General features: G+C 42.0%; 1 protein-coding gene across 1 annotated transcript; it reads left to right on the plus strand.

The window, feature by feature from the left end:
- The first annotated feature begins 879 nt into the window (after window positions 1-879).
- Window positions 880-23381, plus strand: DNAJC2 (DnaJ heat shock protein family (Hsp40) member C2). The gene is made up of 17 exons (XM_080936497.1): window positions 880-1114; window positions 2851-3041; window positions 7335-7410; window positions 9326-9424; window positions 10356-10497; window positions 11599-11679; window positions 12979-13044; window positions 14703-14794; window positions 14900-15021; window positions 15858-16007; window positions 18570-18658; window positions 18874-18943; window positions 20627-20811; window positions 21649-21749; window positions 21875-21982; window positions 22760-22914; window positions 23242-23381. Exons 1-17 carry the CDS (start codon window positions 1051-1053, stop codon window positions 23314-23316), a joined length of 1866 nt encoding a protein of 621 aa, XP_080792623.1. The 5' UTR covers window positions 880-1050; the 3' UTR covers window positions 23317-23381.
- Window positions 23382-23492: the final 111 nt, after the last annotated feature.

Below are 23492 nucleotides of genomic sequence, written 5' to 3' on the forward strand. Positions count from 1 at the left end.
GTAGATCAGCGTGTGCCTTCCAACTTGAAGGTATCTGCCTCCTGGAGTGCTGTGACCAAAGGTGTGAGCCACCATGCCCGACTCATGGATCGCTATTATTTTTAAAAAGGAAATTTGAGGGGATGTTGGAAAAAATAGATCCTTTTTACTCTTGGTGGGGTAAAATACTGCAATGGTAGTGGAAAACTAAGAACAACCGAAATAAAATCTATACAAGCTAGTCATCCCCTTTCTGAATATCTAATGCCCAATATTTGGTAGTGGGATCTCAAAGAGATAATTGTACAGCCATAGTCATAGCTTCATTAGCAATAGGCCCAAGTATCCATATACGTACGAACGGATCAACAAAAATATAGTATCATTCGGACTTAAAAATTAATTCTGTGACCATTATACAAGTGAATACACCACTCACATAGAGACGATGGTATAATATAATATATAATATATATTATACATAATATATAATATAATATATAATATATATTATACATAATATATAATATAATATAATTAGTTATTAGTAATATGACAATACAATAACATATAGTTATATGATTTCATTTATATGAAGTACCTAGAGATCGGTGGTATTTTTTGACTGAAACCTCAGCATTTGGGAGATTGAGACAGGATTTTTTTCGAGTTAGAGGCCGGCCTGGGTGACACGGTGAGTGAAAGTCTTTTTCAAAATTATTTTCTCCGTCTTGCCTTCATGTGAAGAAAAAAACAAAAACAAAAACACAATCCTTTTCCACGCAGGAACTGATGTGTCTAGGAACCGTTTCTTCGGGCTCCTTGGTCTCCAGCCGGTTTGGAGTCACAGAGGAAGTAGGCGGCGGCGCGCGTTGGCGCGAGTCCGCGGGGGTGGGATTGGCGGCCGCGCCGCGAAAGCCCCATCCCGGAAGTGCTCACTGGTCGCCTCCATGCGCCGGTTCCTGGGCGTAAAGCCTAGGCGCGAGGCTCAGACTAGCAGGTAGTGAGGACGCAGAGGGCCCTGCCTGCTGGACGTGAGCCGCGGCGTCCGCGGGAACAGCCCCAGCCAGCATGCTGCTCCTGCCGAGCGCCGCGGAGGGCCAGGGCACCGCCATCACCCACGCTCTGACCTCCGGTACGTGCCCACCAACCCAGTTTCCGTCCTGCCTCACGCCCCTGCCTCAGCCCTCTCCCTAGCAACCCCTGTGTCGGTAGCCTTGACCCCGGCGGTCTGCTCCGGGACTCGCGGGACCATGACGAGCCCCTGTTGCTCCGTGCTATAATTTGAAGTGTCCCCGGATTCTCAGAAAGGAGGGTGGGGGCGTCTTCCTTGTGCACCTGTGGTTCCTTTCTCTTGGGGCTGCTGACTCATGGAGCGGGCTGAGCAGTTGAGGATCGAGCCTTCCTGTCCCCCGAGAGACCCCCTAAATCACCCTCTTGCCCACAGCGGAGCGACCCCGCTGCACGCACCCACGTGCCTGTAGTCGTACAAAGCCGTGTTAGCGCAGTTAAGCCCTTCACCTCTACCTTTGCTCCGTGCTGTGTATTTTAAGTGTGACTCAGAACTTCCTCATTCCATTGGAAGCCCCCTGTGGGAACTCGTAGAAAGCTCGGCACACACTAAAGAAGGTTAAAAGTGCAACGTAGCTCCTGCTATAGGTGTTTTGGTTTATAGCCCAGCCTGGCTGAAAGTATTGGCAAGCATCGGATCTCCCATTTTAGTGATCCACATTAAATCCCGTAGCCGCTTACCGTGGGCACTTGTTGAATGCGATTTTTAAATGTTAAATGCACGTGTTGCGTTTGTGTGTCCCAGTAATCCTGTACTGGAGGGAAAGGCTTCAAAGGCACTGTTTTGAAAGCCACGCCCCCGCTACACAGCTGGTTCATTTTACTGTCTGACTCCTCCTGCGTTAGGTGGAGGAAATCTTAATATCATGAGCCAGTTAAAACGTGAAAAAGAAGGGTTCTTAGAAAATGTTGCCCACAAATGCTCCACAGTATTGCCCTTTGATTTCTTATGAAATTAAAACAATAATCTCACTTTTTCCCTGACCCAGATTACTATTTTTAAATTCCTGTTATACAGATGTGCAGTGATTTATTCCGTATTACCTTCTCTACAACAATTTATAGTTTTAAAACTGCATTCAAATATTCTAGGAACTGGATGAGATAGGATTTGTTTCCATCCTGAAATGGTTCTGTTTCAATAAATTTACAGTCCTAAATTAAAGCCCCGGAATTCTGGGCTTACATCCAGCCTGTGTCACTAGGACATAGAAACAGTAATAAGTCCCCAGCATTGGTTTGGAAAATTGTCTATTTCTACAGATTAGTGCTGTAGAATTTTTAGAATTATTACCCATTTTAATAGCTATACTATTAATCATTAAGATCTTGTGAGTGTGCAGTCTTTGTTTTCCTGGTGGCTTTTTATCATTTATTGTTTTATTACTATTACTGGTTCCTCACCCTCTTTTTCCACATCCTCAGGAAAATATTGATTAGCTGCTGAAATTCTTTTCTTTTGCTTAAAAAAAAATAAGTGACCAGGTGTTTTTGAGTGCTACACAGCGTGTGTGCAGAGGTCAAAGGGAAAGTTTATGGAGTCAGGTCTCGCCTTCCTTATGTGGGTTCTGAGCATTGAAATCTCATCAGCCTTAGTGGCCATTAACTGGAAGAAACTGTTAGAATAAAATGATGTTACCAATGATAATTTGCTACCCATGATGCAACTGAGATTTTTATAGTTGGTGGTTTTAAAATGATATTCTGACATCATTGTTCTGCTCTTCCAAAGAAATCCTGTTGCCTTGAAATAGATGTGTTCCATGCAGTAGCTTAAAGTCTTACTGTTCTCCATCACAGCCTCTGCAGTCTGTCAAGTTGAACCTGTGGGAAGATGGTTTGAAGCTTTTGTTAAGAGGAGAAACAGAAATGCTTCTACATCTTTTCAGGAACTGGAAGATAAGAAAGAGTTGTCAGAGGAATCAGAAGATGAAGAGTTACAGTTAGAAGAGTTCCCCATGCTGAAAACACTTGATCCCAAAGATTGGAAGGTATTTACTCTGCAGAGCTTTCGCTCGGTCAGAGCATCTAAACATAGGCCACGTTCTCAGTGTTCCCATTGGTACACTGTATTTTCAGGCAGTTCAACAAGATAGGCATAGGCATTGCTCACGCAGAGTTGGCATAGCACTGGCCATTGTATACTGTCTCAGCCATAGCTGTCAGTCAAGGCTTCAAAAAGTAATGTCTCTGTGGGAGTGGTGATGTGCACCTATAACCTGAGAACTTAGTAAATGAAGATGAGAAAGTTGGAAGTTCAAAGTCCTTGACAACACATCAGTTAGAGACCAGCCTGGGCACTATCATTAAAAAAGCAGAAAACAAACTCCAGCCGATCTTTAAAACAGGAGTGGCGGGTAATGAAGTAGAGGAGGGAGAAAAGGCATTCTGGATAGAAGGACAGGATACCAGAGACATAGGAGTAAAGAATGTCACCACACATGGGGGGAGAAAAAACCTAGTCTAGATGGAACTTAGTTCATGCTATATTTAGGAATGAATGAATATCTTTGAAGACATTAAGTCATCAAAGTTTCCCAGGCTAGCCCTGGGGAAATAAGTCACTGGAGTACTTGTAAGCCAGTGTAAATTCAGTCCCCAGAACCCACTTTAACAAGTCTGGGGATTTGGTAGGAGAGCAAAGGGGACAGGAAGGATTGGGGGGCATGAGGGTTCTGACCAAAGCACATTATGTAATCCCAGCACTGCGGTGGAAGAGACGGGTATATGGTGGCAGCCAGTCTAGATACAAAGTGGACCTCAGGCCAGTGAGAAGCCCTGACTGGGGGAAGGGAAAAAGGATGACTGTACATGAGGAATAACATTTGAGTGTGACCTCTGGCCTCCACATGCGTGCACGCACACAAATACACGTCTCTAACAGAAGTTTGAAAAGAACGGTTGTGTTGGCAGTATGGAGAATGAAGTGTGGGGAGCAAACCCATTGGGAAATGAATGATGTTCTGCTGCAGGGTTAGGGCACAGATAGGGCCTGTTGATGGAGATGTGTGGCCAGGTTCTGAGGAAGAGGGAGCACCGACAGTAGGAGGGAGTGTGGTAGAGTAGGATTAGGATGCAGACGAAGAAACGGTACAGGCAGTTTTGTTTTGAAATAAAGTAAAGCTGTCTTATAGTTGGCTGGACATTGGTTTGTGGCTCAGTAAGTCTTTTGGAGTCGTTGGCACTTTGAGGCTAAGAGAAGTGAATGGTATCAGCAGAGGCAGCCATGCATAGAAGTATAGGCAAATAAGTATTGTATGTGTATACCGTGAGACTTAATTAATGCCTGAGCTGAAATCTGGCTCTACAATCTGGTGCCCAGGGACCTTGGGAGAGTTGTTGGGCATCTCAGTATTTCAATTCCCTTGTTGGTACAGTGTTAATGAACAACTTAGAGGATTATAATGAAGAGTAATAAAGTTATGTATGAAGTAGTTAACAGCTTGGTGCTTGGTAAATGCTATATAGTGAACAGTAATGGGCTGAGCATGGAGGTGCGCACCTGTAATCCTTGCATTCTTCAAAAGAAGAGGACTGAACATTGAGGAAGATGGGTTTTTAAGATGTAGGAAGAGTAAAGGATGCTAAAAGAAAGGAGAGGGGGATAGTCTGGAGATGTGGCTGAGTTGGTAGATTACTTACCTAGCACACAAAGCCCTGGGTTGTTCCTAGCACCCATAAGCCAGACATGGTGATATATCTGTAATCTCAGCTCTCAGGAGACTGGCTAGGAAGACGAAGCCAGCCTGGGATATAAGAGATCCTGTTTTAAACAGTGAAGGAAAAAACTTATTAATTCAGCAAAGGCTTACTGAATGCTAAACCCTAGAAACTAAAGGTGGGAGAATTCTCAAGGGGGAAAGACAGTTACCGATCTCACTGAGTCAAAGGTGTATCAGCCTGTAACCTGAAAAATGACAAGCAGATTTAAGTGGCCTCATTGCTAATAAAAGGGTTGAAAATGTAAGACTTGGCAGGTTTGTACAGTAATTAGGAAGTGATGAAATGAGACGTAAGTGTGAAATACTGTTTCTAACTTTTACAAATGAGAGAAGGACAAGACAGGCTTAGCAGGCAATTGAGTTGAATGTTAAGATTTTTAGGACAGAAGGAAGTGCGGGGGATCTTTGAGAATAGAGGAGAGTCCCTGGGTCTACTTATATGTCCCCTTGGCTTCACTTAACAAGTGCAAATCAAGCACCTACCACATGCCAAGAATGTCCCCCTGAGTAAGACAGCATCACTGGACCATAGCTACATTTCAGAGATCTGACAGTCAGTAAACCAGAGCTCATGGCTGGTACATGCTGGACAAGCAAATGGAAGAGTATCTAAGGGGCTACTTATGGAGTAGATGGGGAAGGCCTATGAACTAAGATTAAGGTAGAGCCTTTTAAGTAAGGTGATGACTTGTAAGGAGAGACCTAAATGCTCAAAAGATGGCTGCCAGTGAAGGGGAGATTATTCCTATCAGGTGGAAAGCAAGTGAGAATCTTTTGGAAAAGAGGGCAGTGACATCAGTGAACAACAGGCCGAGGTTTGGAAATGATGTCAAGGCACAGAGTGAGATGGGAGGTTAGACAAAGATGCTGTGCTTCTTTGAGACTCAGGAAGTTTTCACTAGAGTTAGTTGGGGGATTGTTAGCATAAACATAGGACTGGCCTGTATCCCCTGACTGGGTGAGATTCCTGAGTTTTACTAAGCATACAGTGAGATAAAGAGAAACCCTAAGACTGATGTTTGAAGACCATTAGGAAGCAGGTAAGGTAACTGAATATGGTTGTAGGAAGGAGAAAGACCACTCAAGGATAGAATCTGCTAGGGTGCCACTAGAGGATAGAATCAAAAAGGTACTTAAGGAAGTGGTCTCAGCACCTGGAGTGGGAATGAACCGTTTTGGAGTAGGTTGGAAAATGGTTGAATGGTATGAGAGCGTGGTATGGTGAGTTTTTCATGAAATTGACTAGCCCCAGTATTATGGACTAGAAACATGGTCTGAGGACCACTCTTCAAAGATGAAAGATAATAGTTGTCTCAGTTAGGGTTTCTATTGCTGTCATAAAGACCATGATCTAAAGCAATATGTAGAAAAGGGTTATTCCTCTGACACTTCCATGTAACAGCCCATCACAGAAGTTAGGACAGGAACTCAAGTATAGGGACCTGGGGGCAGGAAATGACGCTGAAACCATGGAAGAATGCTGCTTCTTGGCTTGCTCAGCCTGATTTCTTACACTATCTAGGATCATAGGGTCACGGGGAGCACCTCCCACTATGAGCTATTTGATTGATCTTCCATGCTCCATGCCTTCGCCTCTTCGTGTAATATAATAGCTGGCTCTTTCTGCAAGACACAGTGGACAGCTTGGGTTAATGCGGCTTTACTACCACTGCTGCTTCCTCAGTGAATAAATTCACTAGGATGTTGACCACAGCAGAAATGAAAGCAAGAACTATGTCTCCAAAGAAGCCACATCCTCCATGTCTGAGAATTTCCACCCATCTTACTCCTCATGTTTCCTGGGTCTGTGTGCTCAGTGTCCACTGGTCCAGCCTGCTGGGTCTGTTATTCTCACCAGGGTTCAGAAATATGCAGGAGGAATCTGATTTAAGGAGGGAAGGGTATAAAATATAGGCTCTAATAAAGAAAGGGATTCTTTAGTTCAGTACGTTCAGAAGATGTTAGGTGTTACAGGGTTTTTCTGCTTGCTTGGTTTTGTTTTATTTTAATCTCAGAAAATATCAGAGCCTTCTCTAGGCTTATGTGCATAAAACATCAGGAAGGCTGTATTATTATCCATAGCTACCTAACTCACATGACTGCAGAGCCCATTCTTTTTTGTTGGTTTTGTTTTTTTTTTTTTTTTGTTTTGTTTTGTTTTTTTTTTTTTTTTTTTTTGTTTTGTTTTGTTTTGTTTTGAGAAGGAGGTTTCTCTGTGTAGCCCCGGCTGTCCTGAAACTTGAATTTGTGTAGACCAGGGTAGCCTTGAACTCACAGACATACTTGGCAGGGACTTAGAGCACGCTCTATCACCACTTGCCGACTTGGTGATACAGAGCCATTCTGTGCAGACCTCACTGGATTCTGCTAAGGATGCTTCACTTTTCGTTTGCGTGCTTGTCCTGCTAGAGATTGAGCGCCAGGACTCATTTCACGCTAAGCAGGTGCTCTGTGGCTCCAGCCTGAACCGAAGCCCCCCTCTGGAAAATAGTTTGTAATGATAGCAAAAAACAGGGTTGATGTGCTCTGTTCAGACTTAACTCCCTTTTGTGTGTTTATCAGAATCAAGATCATTATGCAGTTCTTGGACTTGGCCACGTCAGATACAAAGCTACACAGAGACAGATCAAAGCAGCTCGTAAGTACTTATTTTGAAGTAGTTGACTATTAATACAGGAAATGTAACCCCATACTCGGAGTGAAGTACCTTCAGTATGTGAGACCTTGCCTTAGAAAGGGAATGTTTTTTTGGGGGGGGTTGAGTATTCACAGAGTTCAAGTAGGGAGAAAAAAAGATGAAGTTCCTGCAGGAAGAGATTAGAGCCCTGTAAGAGTAACTACCAATCAAGGAAACTGGTTCTGTTCATTTGTTGTGGGTTTGGGTGGTGCTGGGGCTCAAACCTGAGGCCTTGAGTCTTGGCCAGCTCTCTGCCACTGGGCTTCATGCCTCGTCCTCTTTTGTTTTGAGGATTTCTTTCATGTGAGAGAGAAACAGGGTCTTGGTGTCTCAGACCTCAGACCCACGTCTGCCTTCCAAGTGTTGGAATTGCAGAGGGTTAGGCTTACATAATCATGTTCTGGTCTGATTAAAATATTATGTCTCTTTTAGATTTGCTTCCTAAAAAGATTTTAATTTTGAAAAATTGGACATGTGTATCTGTGTGTGGGTTTGTGCACATGAATGTATGCACCCTCAGAAGGCAGAAGTTGTTTTATCAGATCCCCTACAGATGGAGTCATAGAAAGTTCTAAACTGTCCAGTGTGGGTGCTATACTCAAGTCCTTTGCTAGAGTAGCTGTACTTTCGGCTGCTGAAACATCTCAGCAACCCTGTTTTTGCTTACTAATACGATATTTCACTGTGTGGGCCATGACAGCCTCAAAATTTGTGTTCTGCTTTAGTTAGCATTCCAGGTCCTGTGCTTACAGGGAATGCCTGCACACACCTCGTAGTCTTTATGTCTCAAGACCGGTCAGTGTAGCATGTGACTTAGATTTTATTGATGAGCACATGTTTCAGAGAACAACATGCATTAAAATTAAACTATGCTACACAGAATCTCCCTGCTGGCCAGGAGAGAGAATGGGAGAAAGCCAAAGCTTTCTGACTGAGTGCAGTGGTCCTCTCTGGTGCTCTGCAGTGTGAGGCTAAGTGATCCATTGTTCAAAACAGTATGCAGTTAGGTACTGCTGAATTGTCCCTGTAATTTGATTCTTCACATTCCAAGATAGTTCAGTTCATAGGTTTTTAGAGCATTTCTGTGACCTTCCTAATAATATTTAGTACTTATCTACTTGAACTAGTGAAATGCCTCTTTATAGGTGAAGAAATGGTTACTGTATTCAAGCTGAATGTATCTCACAGTGACGAGCCCTTGTAAAATATATAGATTTGATGTGCCTATAAAAAGATTTCTAAGGAAATATTCATATTAGTGTTATCAAATTGTCAACATATGGGAGATCACTCAAATGTTCACTAACAGGAAAATAACTACACAAGCTTGTGTGATTTGGTACAGCTGAATATTGCTCAGTAATACAGAACAGGAATAGATTACCAAGAACCTTCCTGAGGGTGTATGTGAATCTCAAGCCACAGTATTGAGTAAAAGAAGCTAGGCATGGAGACCTGCTAACCTGTGTGTTCGTGTGTGTGTGTGTGGTTTCAGAACACATAAAAGCATAATTAGGTTGCCCAGCTTAGTAAGGGACAGGAGTTGCCCATTACTCTAAAGCTTAAAAGGTTGGAAACTAGAGTTGTATCCTAAGCACGTTCATTGCCTTATGTAGTGTATAGTTTTAAAAAGTAATGGGTGCTCAATTGTATTGTTTTAGAAGCATCACCTAGTAAAGTGCAGGAAGGAAATGGGACCGTGAGATTAGGAGGAGGAAACCAGAAAAGGATGACCTATAGGCTGCTCTTTTAGTTGAGATTATGTATGATGTGCAATGGATTTGAAAATGTCAGGAAAGTGACTTAATTGGATAAGAAAATTTCAAGTTACTAAAAAGTTACCTCTCAAACCAGTGATATCTGATTGATCCTGCAGATAAAGCAATGGTTTTGAAACATCACCCGGACAAACGGAAAGCAGCAGGGGAAGCCATCAAAGAAGGGGACAATGACTACTTCACTTGTATAACTAAAGGTAAGAAAATACTTGACATCGTAGTTTCTAAGAGCAGTACCCATCATTTGGAGAGCTTGAGTGCCTGTGTATGCTCTACTTCATTTAAAACATTTCAGTCACATCATGCTCTTTCTAGTAGTTTCTGCAGTGTCTTAACATCCACACTGAACAGTCTGTTAAGAATGCTGAATCCCAGGCCTCTCTCAGATTTACTGGTTACGGTCTACATTTTATTAGCTTCCCCTGGAGACAGGTTTGGTTTTGTTTTAAGACCAACTCCAAGATGATTCTTAACCAAAATTACCTATAGCTAATCATATAAATACATATATATATATATATATATATATATATATATATATATATATATACACATATATATATATTTGTATATATACATATACACACACACACACACCTATGTGTGTGTAAACAAATATTGGTATGTTTGTAGTGCTAGGTATCAAACCACCCTACCACTGAACTACAGCCCAGCTCTCCCTCCCACACGCCCTGTCCTTTTTGAAGAAGGCAGGATCCCACCAAGTTGCCCAGCTGTCCTTAAAGTTACTGCAGTCCAGGCAGGCCTGTGTTTCTAATCTTACCTCTCCCTTCCTGGCAGCTGGGATGAGTGTTCTGTCTGGTGGTACAAACTCTAAGCTCCTTTGACATTTTAAATCATTGTGGATCCACTTACTCAGAGGTTTTACTAATTTTAAATGGATTGGGATGGAGGTAATGCTCAGTGGCAGGACACTTGCCTGGCACGTGTAAGTGTACAGCCCCCAACATTGCAAAAAATAATTGTTGGTTATATAATACTAAATCACACAGTTATTTATAGCTGTTTACATAGCCATGACCCCATTTGCAAATCAGTGCAGGTAACTATTTCTAACTATGTTTCCTTACATGTAATCTTATATTTTCATGTTAATTCTTTTCTCAGCTTATGAAATGTTGTCTGATCCAGTGAAAAGGCGGGCATTTAACAGTGTAGATCCTACTTTTGACAACTCAGTTCCTTCTAAAAGTGAAGCAAAGGACAATTTTTTTCAAGTGTTTTCTCCAGTGTTTGAAAGGAATTCCAGGTGAGCTAAGGCAGCGCCACACCGTCCCTTTGACCATGATGTCGATGGCTTGCCTTCTGTCTTCCTCTGGGTTTCTACTGTCTTCCTCCACAGCCTCTCTTCCTTCCTTCTCTGCCATACAGAGCCCTAATAAACACTCTGTCTGCCTTGATAATTAGCATGTGGTACCGATATCTAGGTAACAGCATGTCCCTCTCTTCTGTTTTGCCTTTCCCTGTAACTGCACCAGTGTCAGTCTTAGCGGTTGAGGAAAGCTTGTTGTTGTTGTGGGTTACACCCTGGGCAGTGTTGCATGCTGCACATGTGCTCCACACTAAGCTGCATCACAGCCCCGGACCCTTTATTGGGCATCTTATTTATAAGGCTTTTTATATCATGAGGATGAATGCATATTTTATTACACTAAAGTGAGTTTTCAGGTACTGTGTAGTATTAGTTGCTTTCTGCGTTCCCCCATGCACTGGCATATATGTATATAATTAAAATATTGTCTTAGTTTGCCTATCTTAACTGCACGCGGAGTCAGTCACCTGGGGAACATGAACAGTGCCTGAGGTGCCGGACCCTGGAGTTGTCTGTATTACTGTAACATCCTGACACTCCCAGTGACTGCTCTGATTAGTGATTCGGTGTGGTCTGGAGCCACTGTCACGGAGGGCGGTGTAGACGATGGAGGGGTCTGTGCTGTTTAGAATAGGACAGCAAAGCCACTTCATCTCCTAATCCTTCTCAGAAGTAGACTCATGGGTGCAAATCCCTGTGTTGCTGGACCGTAGCGGCCTGCAGGTTACTTCTGTGCTGTGTTTTGAAGGGGTAGCAGTGAATGAGTTTGGGGAAACTAGTTGGCTTTTTTCCTAGTGAGCATGCCTGGCAGGCAGCTGCTCTACCCCTGCACTACATGGAGTGGCGATAGCTGGGTTGTGTTTCACTGCTCCAAGCCTGCCCTCCCCTGCATTGCTTAACACACCTCTGACAGTTGCAAAGGACAGAGGGTTGGAAGTAATTAATTAGTAAAAGCTGTTGTTTTTAAAGAACTAGTTGTAGATTGAGCTCCTGTTCAAAATCTTTCATTTGAAACAAATTTTTGATTTAATATTTCAGATGGTCAAATAAAAAAAATGTTCCCACACTTGGTGATATGAACTCGTCATTTGAAGATGTAGATGCATTTTATTCCTTCTGGTGAGTGAGTGTGCTACTTACATGCTGATGTCACTTCTAAGGATTGCTCATCAGTTCACATCTGAGTAACAGAATGTTTACTAAGCATATGAAATGAATAAAGACTCAGGCAATGCTCGTATTTTTATGATTTTTTTTTTCAGTCTGCTTTCTGTTGGTGTATTAATGAGATCTGGATAACACGTACTTGATTGCAGTGAAAAATAAAAGCTGGGAATTAACACATTCATTCATTGAGCCATTTTTTTTTCTTTTTTATTAAGACAGTGTTAGAGTGTTTCTCTGTATATTCACTCTGGCTGTCCTGGACTCACTTTGTAGAGAAGGATGGCCTTGGCGTCAAAGGTGTGCACACCACACCCAGCTTTTTTTTTTTTTTTTTTTTTTTTGGTCAGGGCAACATAAACTTGGCTGGCCTCAATGCCTAAATATCAGATACACCTGCCTATGTACTTTGATTAAAGGCATTTGCTGACACTTCTGCCATATTGAGTTCTTGGACCAGGCCTGATTCATGGCTTTAGCCTTTGAGAAACAGAGGCAGGCTGATCTCCATGAATTTGAGTCCAGAGAGGACTGCATAGTGAAACCCAGTCTCCCTGGAGGAAAAGCTGAGTTCTTGAAGTAGATAGTACTGCTTACCTCTGATTTGCTAATTTTCAGTAAACATTAAAATTACTGTTTTACCTACATGTATGTCTGCACACGGTGCCTGTGGAGGACAGAAGAGGGTGTTGGTTGTGAGCTTCCATGTGGGTGCTAGGAATTGAACTGGTGTCGTTGGGAGAACAGCCAGTGCTCTTGGCCACTGTGCCATCTCTCCAGCCTCATTGTATGCCTTTTCATACAGTGAAATAATAACTTAACTGCTAATAAATACAGTCATTCTAGATAAAATTAATTCGTTTTGTCCATTGGAGTAGCTTTTAAATTCATGTGACAAAACAGAAATAAAATAAGTATTAACTAAGACTTGACAGTAGTTAACATGTAGGCAGGAAAAGCCTCAGAACACATTGTAGGGAAGTGAGAACCTGAGACAGAAGAGGCAGCAAGAGCTGCAGATTTGACCTCGGAGTGATGCTTTACGATTCATGGCAGACAAGTGCAGTGCTGGCCTTACAATTGTGCGGACATTGAACACTTGAGCATAAGGTTAGTCTAGTAGCAAAAGTGGGCAAGGGCTGCTCTGGACATTTGATCTGCTTGTCACTGCCTTTAAAAGTAATGTGTATCTAATGTAATTTTACAAGGATTTATTTTTCCAATTGTCTTCATTTCTTTTTTTGTCTATATTAGGTATAACTTTGATTCTTGGAGAGAATTTTCTTATTTAGATGAAGAAGAAAAAGAAAAGGCAGAATGGTATGTATGTCAGTTGCTAATAGAGGAACACACACACACACACACAGTGGAGCAGAGGACCACATTCAAAGCCTCATTTACATTCCGCAAATGCTACCACTGAGCCAGACACCCAGATTTTCTTTAAAAAAAAAAAAAGTTGTGTGCATGTATGCTAGAGTTAGTTTTAAGTAAGCTGTGTTCCAGCCACTTTATATCTTGTGTGTGAGGGACACAGATCTGTCCTAGCCTGGATGTGGAGACCAGAGGACAACTTTCTGAGTTGTCTCTTTCTACGCCTACTCCCAGGGGTCAGTTTCGTACCAGATTCATACCTTCAGGCATGAAGGCAAGCACTGGCTCCATTTTGCCACTCTCCAACCTTTTAAAAAGTGTCTGTTCTCTGACAGTTTCATGTATGTGGAATGTGTTTTGATCACATCTCTCCTCTCTGCCACACAGAAAACGTCCTTTTGTTTTTAACAGGCATGTGCTTGTGTACAGTTATTTGCTGGACCATGAGCACCTTCCTCATGGCTACACCACTGAGGAAAAATTACTCCCCTTCCCAGCATGGCCAGGAGCTCCTTGGTTAGGGGTGGCCTCACTTTCCTCCTTGGTCCATGAGGGCTGTTGGCAGGTTTAATCTGTACAGGAGTGACAGCTTCTGTGCATTCATGACTGCAGGGTCCCAGCATGTATAGAAGACATTCCACAGCACCCTCCGCACCCTGCAGCTGCCACAGTCTTGTCGTCTTCCCATTCTGTGACATTCCCTTGGTGTCAGGGAGCGAGGACCATGCTATACATGCTGCAGTCATCTCCTCAGTGCACTGACCACTTCCTACCACGAACAGAAGCTTTCTAAGAGAGAAAGCTGCAGTATGGTATAAACATAAACACGTAGAAGGCAACGTGACAGTCTTTCCATTTAGCAAAGCAGTAATGGTTGATTCCCCACTATGGCCTATAACCCTTTCATTCCATGAGGTTTTGACTAAATTTACATTATCAATCATGGATCTTATCCTTCAGAGTCAACCTCAAATTCAAATCCTAAAGTATGTGGTTACCCCGTGACTGAATCAGGGCCACTACTTAAGCACGTTTTAGTAATAAGCTGGGTTTGTTGAAAAAAAAAAATATATATATATATAGATAGATAGATAGATAGATAGATATGTGGGTACCTTTATGCATGTATGTACACTACATGCATGCCTGGTGTCTCAAGAGGCCAGAAAAGAACATCACATTCCATTGGAACTAGAGTTGTAGGCAGTTCTAAGCTGCCAGTGTAGTGCTGGGCACCTAAGTTGGGTCCTCTGGAAGAACAGCAATGCTTCAATCTCTGAGCCTTCTGAGTCCTGATATATAAGCCTAGGTGGGGCCAAATAGGTTAGAATACACCTAAGTAATTGTCAAGGAAAAATAGTTCAGTTCCATAAATTCTTTTCTTGATTGCTGAAGCTGGTTTCAGGTTTTTTTTTTTTTTATTAATGTATAGGGAAATTCTTTTGACATAAATATCAGGAAAAATAATTAAAATTAATACTAAATAAAGTGATCCTTTAAATAATAGGAATGAGGTATAGTGGCTTAATCTCTTAATTAACTTATAAAATATGCTTTCCAGTCATCTGTAGATGCATTTGATATTAATGTTTTGTGTCTTACAGTCGTGATGAGAGGAAATGGATTGAAAAGCAGAACAGAGCAACAAGGGCACAAAGGAAGAAGGAAGAGATGAACAGAATAAGAACATTAGTTGGTAAGTACAGTTAGTGTTTTTTGTTTTTTAAGTTATTTGAATGTTACATATTGACAGGATTAACTTGTTTGTTTATTTATTTATTTATTTATTTATTTTTGGTAGATAATGCTTACAGTTGTGACCCAAGGATAAAAAAATTTAAGGAAGAAGAAAAGGCCAAGAAAGAAGCAGAAAAGAAAGCAAAAGCAGAAGCTAGGCGGAAGGAACAGGAAGCCAAAGAAAAGGTAAGGCGGCGAGCGTCTGGTCTTGGAGGTGGAATGATTAGGAACAACACTGAGTATACCACTCTTGAGTGATGGCCTTTAGCCACACCCAACCTATTTCTTACATTCTGAGGCAGGGTCTCACTTTGAATCTCAGGCATGAGCCACCAATGCCCAGCTTGTGAGTAAATCTTAGTAAGTTGGCTAGGTCTCTCACAACAGATCCTTACTAAACAAACAAGATAGATCATTAAAAAAAAATTTTTTTTTTTTAATTTCTTGTTTTAAGTTGTTGTATCTAAGGCAGGGTCTCAACTAAACAACCTTGGCTGCTCTGGAACTTACATGTAGACCAAGCTTCCTTGAACTTTGAGATTTGCCTACCTCAGCCTCTGCCTCCAGAGTGCTTGGATTAAAGTTGTGACCTGCTACACCCAGACTTAATTATTTTTAGCCAGATTTATTTTTTTACTTGTGTGTATGTGTGAATGTCTGTACTAGCACATGCTACATGTGTACTCATGTCTGATGAAGGAGAATAGGCCATTAGATGCCCTGAAGGTGGAATTAAGGCATTGGGTACTGGGAACCAAACTTGGGTCCTTGAGTGTGCTCTTAACTGCTGAGCCATCTCTCTAGCCCTTGCTTTGTTTTTTAACTGTTTAATATTTTCTAATAAGTAAAATTTTAAAACTTGTAAATTTTGTCAGCTCTCCCTAACGTTAATTCATCACTAAGTTGATATCATCTTGTTTCTAAACTCATCAAAAGACTGAACATTTAAATAAGGTAGATCATAATGCATTTAGAAGCACTAGTTTCCTTATTAGATAATGATTTTGCTCATCTTTTTAAAGCAAAGACAAGCTGAATTAGAAGCTGTTCGGTTGGCTAAGGAGAAAGAAGAGGAAGAAGTTAGACAGCAAGCATTGTTGGCCAAGAAGGAAAAAGATATCCAGAAAAAAGCCATTAAAAAGGAAAGGCAGAAACTTCGGAACTCATGCAAGGTAGGCCACACTGCTGGGGCAGCTGCTCGCATGAACACTCGTGATGAAACTAACGTGAAGGTGCTTCCTCACCACACAAAACCACATGCACATTTTATCTTGAAATTCGTATTTGGGGGGTTGCTCTGTTTTTATTTGTGGTTTGTTTTGTTTTTTTAGGCAGAGTCACTTTTATTACATTATTTTCTGTGTGCATGTTGGCACACACAATCGATGGTCCATGTGTGGGGGTCAGCTGACAACTTGTGGGAGTCAGTTTGTTCCTTACAGTGTGACAAGTGTTTAACTACTGAGCTTTTCCAGCAGCCTGACTGAGCATCTCATGTAGCATAGCCTGGCCTTGAACTGTGGAGCTATGGGGCCTAGGGAAGTAACCTTACTACCTTGGTGCTCACTTACCTCCTCTGTACCTGTGGCTGAGGTAACAACCTAATCTTGAAGCTAACACAGCCATGAGACAATTTGCAAGCAGGACTTGGCACACTCAGCAAGTTTTTACTCAGATTCCTTGGGGAGAGGTGAGCCTTTCTGCCCCTTCTTCCTAAGGCCCCAACAACAAACTGAGGTATGATTCCATCAAGGTTCACTCTGGGATTTATTGGCCTTCCTCACAGATCATAGGTAGGAGTCTGGGCACTTCTCTCCTAACAGGCTGCACCTGGAAAGCCTTTACCCAACAGGGATGAGGCCTTTGCCACAACCACATAGATGGACCCTTCCCTCAGAGTCTTCCCTGACTCATATACTCTAGCTCCTCCCTGAGGCTCCATGCAGTTACATATAGAAAGTGTTAGGCAGTGGGTGGATACTCAGGTGAGATTCCTGTGACCCTCCCAACCCTCCATGAAGAACAGTCGACAAGCCCAGCCGGGATAATCCATTTATAACGGGGCATAGCTGAACTCCCTAAGATGGCAGCCCATGGCTTGGACTATAGTTAGTGCACATCAGCATTTTATGAGAATTTGATTTGACAAAAAAAAAAGCTATCAGGAACTAAGAAGGTTGGATAGTACTTACAGGATCATGAATTAAGAGTTCTGGTCTTGGTACCTGTTTTAAACATTGTTGTTTCCCAGCATGAGTTGATTTGTTCATTCATTAGATGACCAGACAAGTATGTATTGTAGCCCAGGCAGTTTTATTAGCAGTCCTTGCCCTCAAGGGACACTCTGATCAATAATGACAACTGAGCAGACACCCACACTTGAAGATGAGGATCAAGATTATGAAGAGACTGAAAAGGTAGTAGGCAAAGAAGGCTTTCTGTCTCTGGTAGGATTTGCTCCTGTGACTAGGGAAGGGGGAGGCGGGGAACGGAATGTTCAGAGAATGTAGACAAGTGAGGCTTGGAGAGCAGGGTCCTGAAGAGAAGGAGCCAGGCTTGAGGGCATCTTGTGTCTCACCAAAGGGTTGAAATCTGCCAAAAGCTGAAGTCTGATCCTAACTCAATTTTGCTTAGAGGCTCAGAATACAAAAGCCAGAAAGAGTAATTAATTGTAATTACTGACCCATTGTCACAATCCAGGTTAGAGAGTATTGTGGCCTGGACTAGGGTATAGGCATGATGGCGTAGGAATGGAAAATGGCTGAAATGGAGAAGTATTTCTAAAGCAGGATAGGCTACTGCCTGTTGGCTCCTTGACAAGGATAACAGGGCTGAGGGAAAGGGATGGGTCTAGTGTATGTCATGTTGAACCTATTGGAACACTGCAGTGGACTCCTACATGTGACGTGTGCACGTGTAGAATTTTTACAAGCAGGATTACTACAGACTCATCAACATCTTGATAGCACTGGAAACCATGCAAGTAGATGAGATTAGGCTGGAATGTGGAGATTGGGGGCTGGGAGCAGACATCCTAGAAAAGCACAGTGAGGTAGTAGAGGTAGTAGATACTCAAAGAGAAACCTGAGGCGTGAGACAGATAGGAGAAACATTATAGTGGTACTGCGGAAGCCTGGGTGTCTACCATCAAAGCGGCTTTGGGACTTCAGCGAGACCCATCTCCACAGGTTAAAAGAGCAAGACGGAAGAAGTGGAAGGCATGACTATCGGAAGCATCTTATTGCATGGGAAGTCTTCCAGCTAATTCTGTGTACATTCACTTATATTAATCTGTTATACTATGAGTATAATCTATAGTTAATAAGATTATTCTTACATAGCTTCTGTCATTTAACATATAATAACCCCTTTTAAATTTTCATATTGAAGTTTTCCAGTAGATTCCCCATTCAGCACATTTAGATAGCAGGCAGCAGATAACCAAGGTGGAGAGGGCTGTCAGTGTCCTGATCCTGAAGTGTCTGAGTAATTACCGTGAGTTTACAGCACCCGTGGGCATTTGACACTGTCTCTTCTGGTTTGCTCCCACTGACACTTGGAATATCGCCTTTTATTGCTTGCTGATCTGAGAATACTTACAGCTGGTGTGCGCAGCACAAAAATAGTGTGTTCCATTGCCATCCACAAGGTCTGGGGAAGGACACGCTTTGTGGGTGATTGATGGTGTGCTTGGGTCTCTGTAGTGATGGAGTCACTTGAACTTGTACTTCTAGAGCTGGAATCACTTCTCGGACAATGAGGCAGATCGAGTGAAAATGATGGAAGAGGTGGAAAAACTCTGTGATCGGCTTGAACTAGCAAGGTATTCTGAGGGACTGCTCCTGACAAACATTTCATCCACGCCTTACCCCATCCCACGTTTTTTTCTTTTTGGTGTGTGTGTGTGTGTGTGTGTGTGTGTGTGTGTGTGTGAGAGAGAGAGAGAGAGAGAGAGAGAGAGAGAGAGAGAGAGTGAGTTGTGCATGCTAGGTAAAGGCTGTGCCGTGGGCTACACTCCCAGCTCTCTCTCTTCTGTAGCTTACAGTGCTTGAATGAAGTCCTGGCATCATCTACAAGAGAAGCAGGAAAAGCTGCACTTGAAAAACAGGTAACAGGATAAACCGCTTCTGCTTTTATTTGCCATTTCATTATTTTACCTATTTCTTTACCTGATACATACATAGCTTATAAGCAAAGAGTACCGGATTTTGTGTGTGTGTGTTTCCCCACTATATTTTGTTTATATTATTTATATTAAGTGCTTCGCTGATTTAAATTTAATATGCTGGGGTTGTTTGTTTGGTTGATTGGTTTTTCAAGACAGGGATTCTCTGTGTACTTCTGGCAGTCCTGGAACTCAGAGATTCTCCTGCTTCTGCCTCTCAAGTGCTGGGATTAAAGGCCTGTGCCACTACTGCCGGGCTATGCTTTGTGTTTGTGTGGCTACAGCGTGATTGCTCAGCTAAGATCCATAGTGGGTATGCTTTATTTGCACAGTGTTTGAACTATATATAATAGTAATCTTGTGTGTGATTTATTCAAACTTGGAGCTCCGCCTGCCTCTGCTTCCTGAGTTCTGGGATTAAAGGTGTGTGTCACAACTGCCTGGCTAATAGCCATCTTTCAATCATGTAGTGTTTAATTTGGAGCCTTTAGCATGTTAATCATAGTTTTTTGGTTTTTTTTTTAAGCATTGGGTAAAATTTGTTTTGATTATCCCGAGTATTTCATAGGATAACATTTATAAGCAAGAGAAGATCTTTGTTCTGTCTAAACTATACCTTTTATTTTAAGCAATTAGGCAGGCCCAGAAACTGAATTCAGTTCAACAAGTATGGGTACTTACTATAGTAAATTAAATCTGATAGTCCTATTATATAGCGCTGTGCATATATAGTAGTCTGTCTAGGTGTTTTTTTGGGACTATCTAATGCTATCATTGTCACAAATGAATTCATAGAAGACTTATGTCACAAGAAGTCCTGAGGCTCAAAGGATGCAGGGCATAAAATAAGCACTAAAAGCTGGAAGTAAGTCCACATCTGAATGGTAAGGGAAGGCTCAGTGGAGGGTTTAACACTGTTAAAATGAAGGTTGAGAGAGGACATGAACTGTGAGGTAGAAGACAGGAAAGTAAGTTGATTAAAACGAACAGAGCAAAGTTGAGTTTTAAATACTTAAGTGATCAGTTTCCATTCCCACAGATGTTTCCATTAGCAGGAAGTTCAGTGCTGCACTAATTAACTGGTATTGGTGAACAATGCATAAGACATATAAAAAGTAACTATATTTTTTTGTAAGAAAGAATCAGGAAAATGCTTCCGTGTTAGAATTATAGGGACTTGATTGTTCTGAGGGACTGAAAGGGGAATAAGTCACAAGTGACTCTGAGGCAGCAGCCTAGAAGAACTGCAAGTCACATAAAGGTTTTGTTTGTACAGATTTGAAGGTAAGTAGAACATTGTAAAATGTAGAACTCCAAGATAAGACAGACCACTGCCCCGCATGCTCACATTTTCAGAGAAAGAGCTTGAGAGATTTGAGGTAGCTCCTGTGTGAGTAATGCGAGCCCTGTCACCTTGCCAGTGAGTCCAAGGGCACTTCAGGCTGCCGTGGCTTTTCATCCCTTAACCTATGCAGTGAGAAGCTAGATGAAAGCTGATGCCTGGCCTGAGTTTTGCCTTTGGAGTATAGGGTTGGAATGAGGTTGGCATTAAATTGAAGACCACAGTCAGAAAGGCGGTGAGGTCACAAAATGCTTTCTAAGACTGACCTACCTGTGTTTGTGTAGATAGAAGAAGTAAATGAGCAGATGAGGAAAGAGAAGGAGGAAGCTGATGCTCGGATGCGGCAAGCATCTAAGAACGCAGAGAAGTCAACTGGTGGAAGTGGGAGTGGCAGTAAAAATTGGTCAGAAGATGATCTGCAATTATTAATTAAAGCTGTCAATCTCTTCCCTGCTGGGACAAACTCAAGGTACTTGCTTTTGTGAAAATTTCCAGTGTGCAGTGGGGCCTGGAGATAACAGGATCCAAGTAGCAGCTTAACAGAAACAGAGATGAGCTGGAGTGTAGAAAGTCTGCCTTTCACGAAGCTCCGTCAGTGGGAAGTATGAGAACTGGTGCATCCTGAGCCTCTGCACCTGCCACGTAGCACCTCCATACAGAGCAGCGAGGAGCGCCACAGCTTCTCAGGAAAGTGCACGTTATGCAGCTTGGGCATGAGCTGCTGTCGGCCTCTGCCGTTGCGCCTTGCAGTATGAGCTAGAGTATCTGGTGTAGTTTCCCTCTTTCTTGCTTCTTACCTCAAACCAGAGCTTATCAAGAGCTAGGTTTCATATTCCAGCCACAGAGATCCAGACTCCCTCATTCTGTATGAGCAAACTGAGGCTCTTCTTTCTAGATTGATCTTTCCTTCTCAAGGGTGTGCCAAACCAGCAGTGCAAATATATTTTTTAATCTTATGTGATTATACTGTTGCTGTCTTCAGTATGTTACAGATGGTTGTGATTCATCTGTGGTTGCTGGGATTTGAACTCAGGGCTTCTAGAAGAGCAGTCAGTGCTCTTAACCACTGAGCCACCTCTTTAGCCCCCAAATATGTTCTTTCTACTAGGCTGAATTTGAGTAAGATCACAGATGGTTGACTTGAACATGCTAAGACAATGTAAACAGTGGTAACAAACAGCGTCACTGATGTGGGGCTCCTTTAGTCTTAGAGCTATAGATCTTAGCACTAACTTCTACAGTAAATGTGTAATTGTTGTCTTTTATTTTGTTTTTCCTTATTAAACTTAAACACTGGTTTCTCTAGATGGGAAGTCATTGCTAATTATATGAATATACATTCTTCTTCTGGTGTCAAAAGAACTGCCAAAGATGTTATTAGCAAGGCTAAAAGCCTCCAAAAACTTGGTAAGTTATTTTTGAGAAATCAGTTTGTTACCCTGAATACATTTTTTAAGGTAATTTCTTAAAATTTAAAGTAATAAACACTAAGTTGATCTTCTTTGGTTTGTTGTTTGTTTTTCATTTCTCAGACCCTCATCAAAAAGATGACATTAACAAAAAGGCTTTTGATAAGTTTAAAAAAGAACATGGAGTAGCCTCTCAGGCTGACAGTGCGGCACCATCAGAACGATTTGAAGGTAAGTGTGTTAATGTACATAGAGTAGTGCTGATGATGATCGCAGGTGACCTAAGAGGTAAAGCCTGGGATGTGTCTAGAATAACTGCAAAGTGACATTTAGCAGTCCAAAGAAAGGGACAAAGCAAACACATCCAACCCGATAACAGGTTTACTTAACTCCCCACGAGTTGGGAATAGTGGCTCTTCAGAGATTCCCTTAGAAGAATAACTGACTTTTTCAATGGATACTGCTAACAGGGAAATATTGGGACATTTGAGCAAATAACATTTCAATATAGCAAGGCTCACTTTCCAGTTTTAGAAGATGTGGGGTAGGGCTAGCGAGATGGCTCAGTGGGTAAAGGCATCTGATGGCACAGGCCTGACAACCTGTGTTCATTCCTAAGGACCACATGCTGGAAGGAGGGAGCTGTCCACAGCTAGTTCTCTGACCTCTAGATGTACGTTTTTAAAGAAAAACATACTGAATTATTTGAATATAGAGGTCATTGCGTGTCTATAATGTAATCTCAGTTCAGAACAATAAATGTCTGTGTGTATAGAAAAGGAATAAGCAAATGCTATAAAATATTCATATTTGAAAATCATCTTTAAAAAAAAGTTTAAAGCTGTTACATAGCTATCATCTATGTTCTAGTTATTACTCTGAACTGTTTTTCCTGGTCCTAAATAAGGACAATCAGAAGTCTAAAGTGGAAAGATGGGTACCAAAAGATGCTTGAAGAAGATGCTTCAAGATCACTTTCTACCATTCAAACAACTTTGTCTTAAACAGGTCCCAGCATAGATTCCACCCCTTGGACAACAGAAGAACAGAAACTTTTAGAACAGGCTTTGAAAACGTACCCAGTAAATACTCCGGAAAGATGGGAAAAGATAGCGGAAGCTGTTCCTGGCAGGACGAAGAAGGACTGCATGAGGCGATACAAGGTTGTGGTGTTAACAGACTCATGAAATTTGCGATTTAGTTGGAAGTCTTATGTGTCACCTGATTGGGTGGTAACTGCTGACCTCAATACCAACATAGTTGTAGGCCAACATTACTACAGGAACGTAAGTCTAGCCTCACCCTGGCAGCCGACCTCAGCAGCTACAGTGCTGTCTTGTTGGTCTGTGGGACAAGATCATATTTTATAGCCCAGGATGGCCTCAGCCTCGCTCTCCTGAGCACCGATTAGAGGCATGTGCCCCACATCAGTCAGCCACGGCTGTACTATCTGACAAAATACTGATCTCAACAACCTTGTTTCCTCCTAGGAACTTGTGGAGATGGTGAAAGCAAAGAAAGCTGCTCAGGAGCAAGTGCTGAATGCAAGCAGAGCCCGGAAATAATTCAGGCAATGTTGGTTGTGTGTGCACTTTTATAATAAAACTGAAAATAACTGTACAAATTTTCACTTGGAATTACAGTCATCATTCAAAAGTGTGCTCTCACAAAGTTCAGCCATTACACCAAACAGTCAGGGTTATGCAGACTTAACCTCTAAAACTGCACATAACAGACTAAT

Source organism: Micromys minutus (genome assembly GCF_963924665.1).
Source record: "Micromys minutus genome assembly, chromosome: 23".
Taxonomy (NCBI): domain Eukaryota; kingdom Metazoa; phylum Chordata; class Mammalia; order Rodentia; family Muridae; genus Micromys; species Micromys minutus.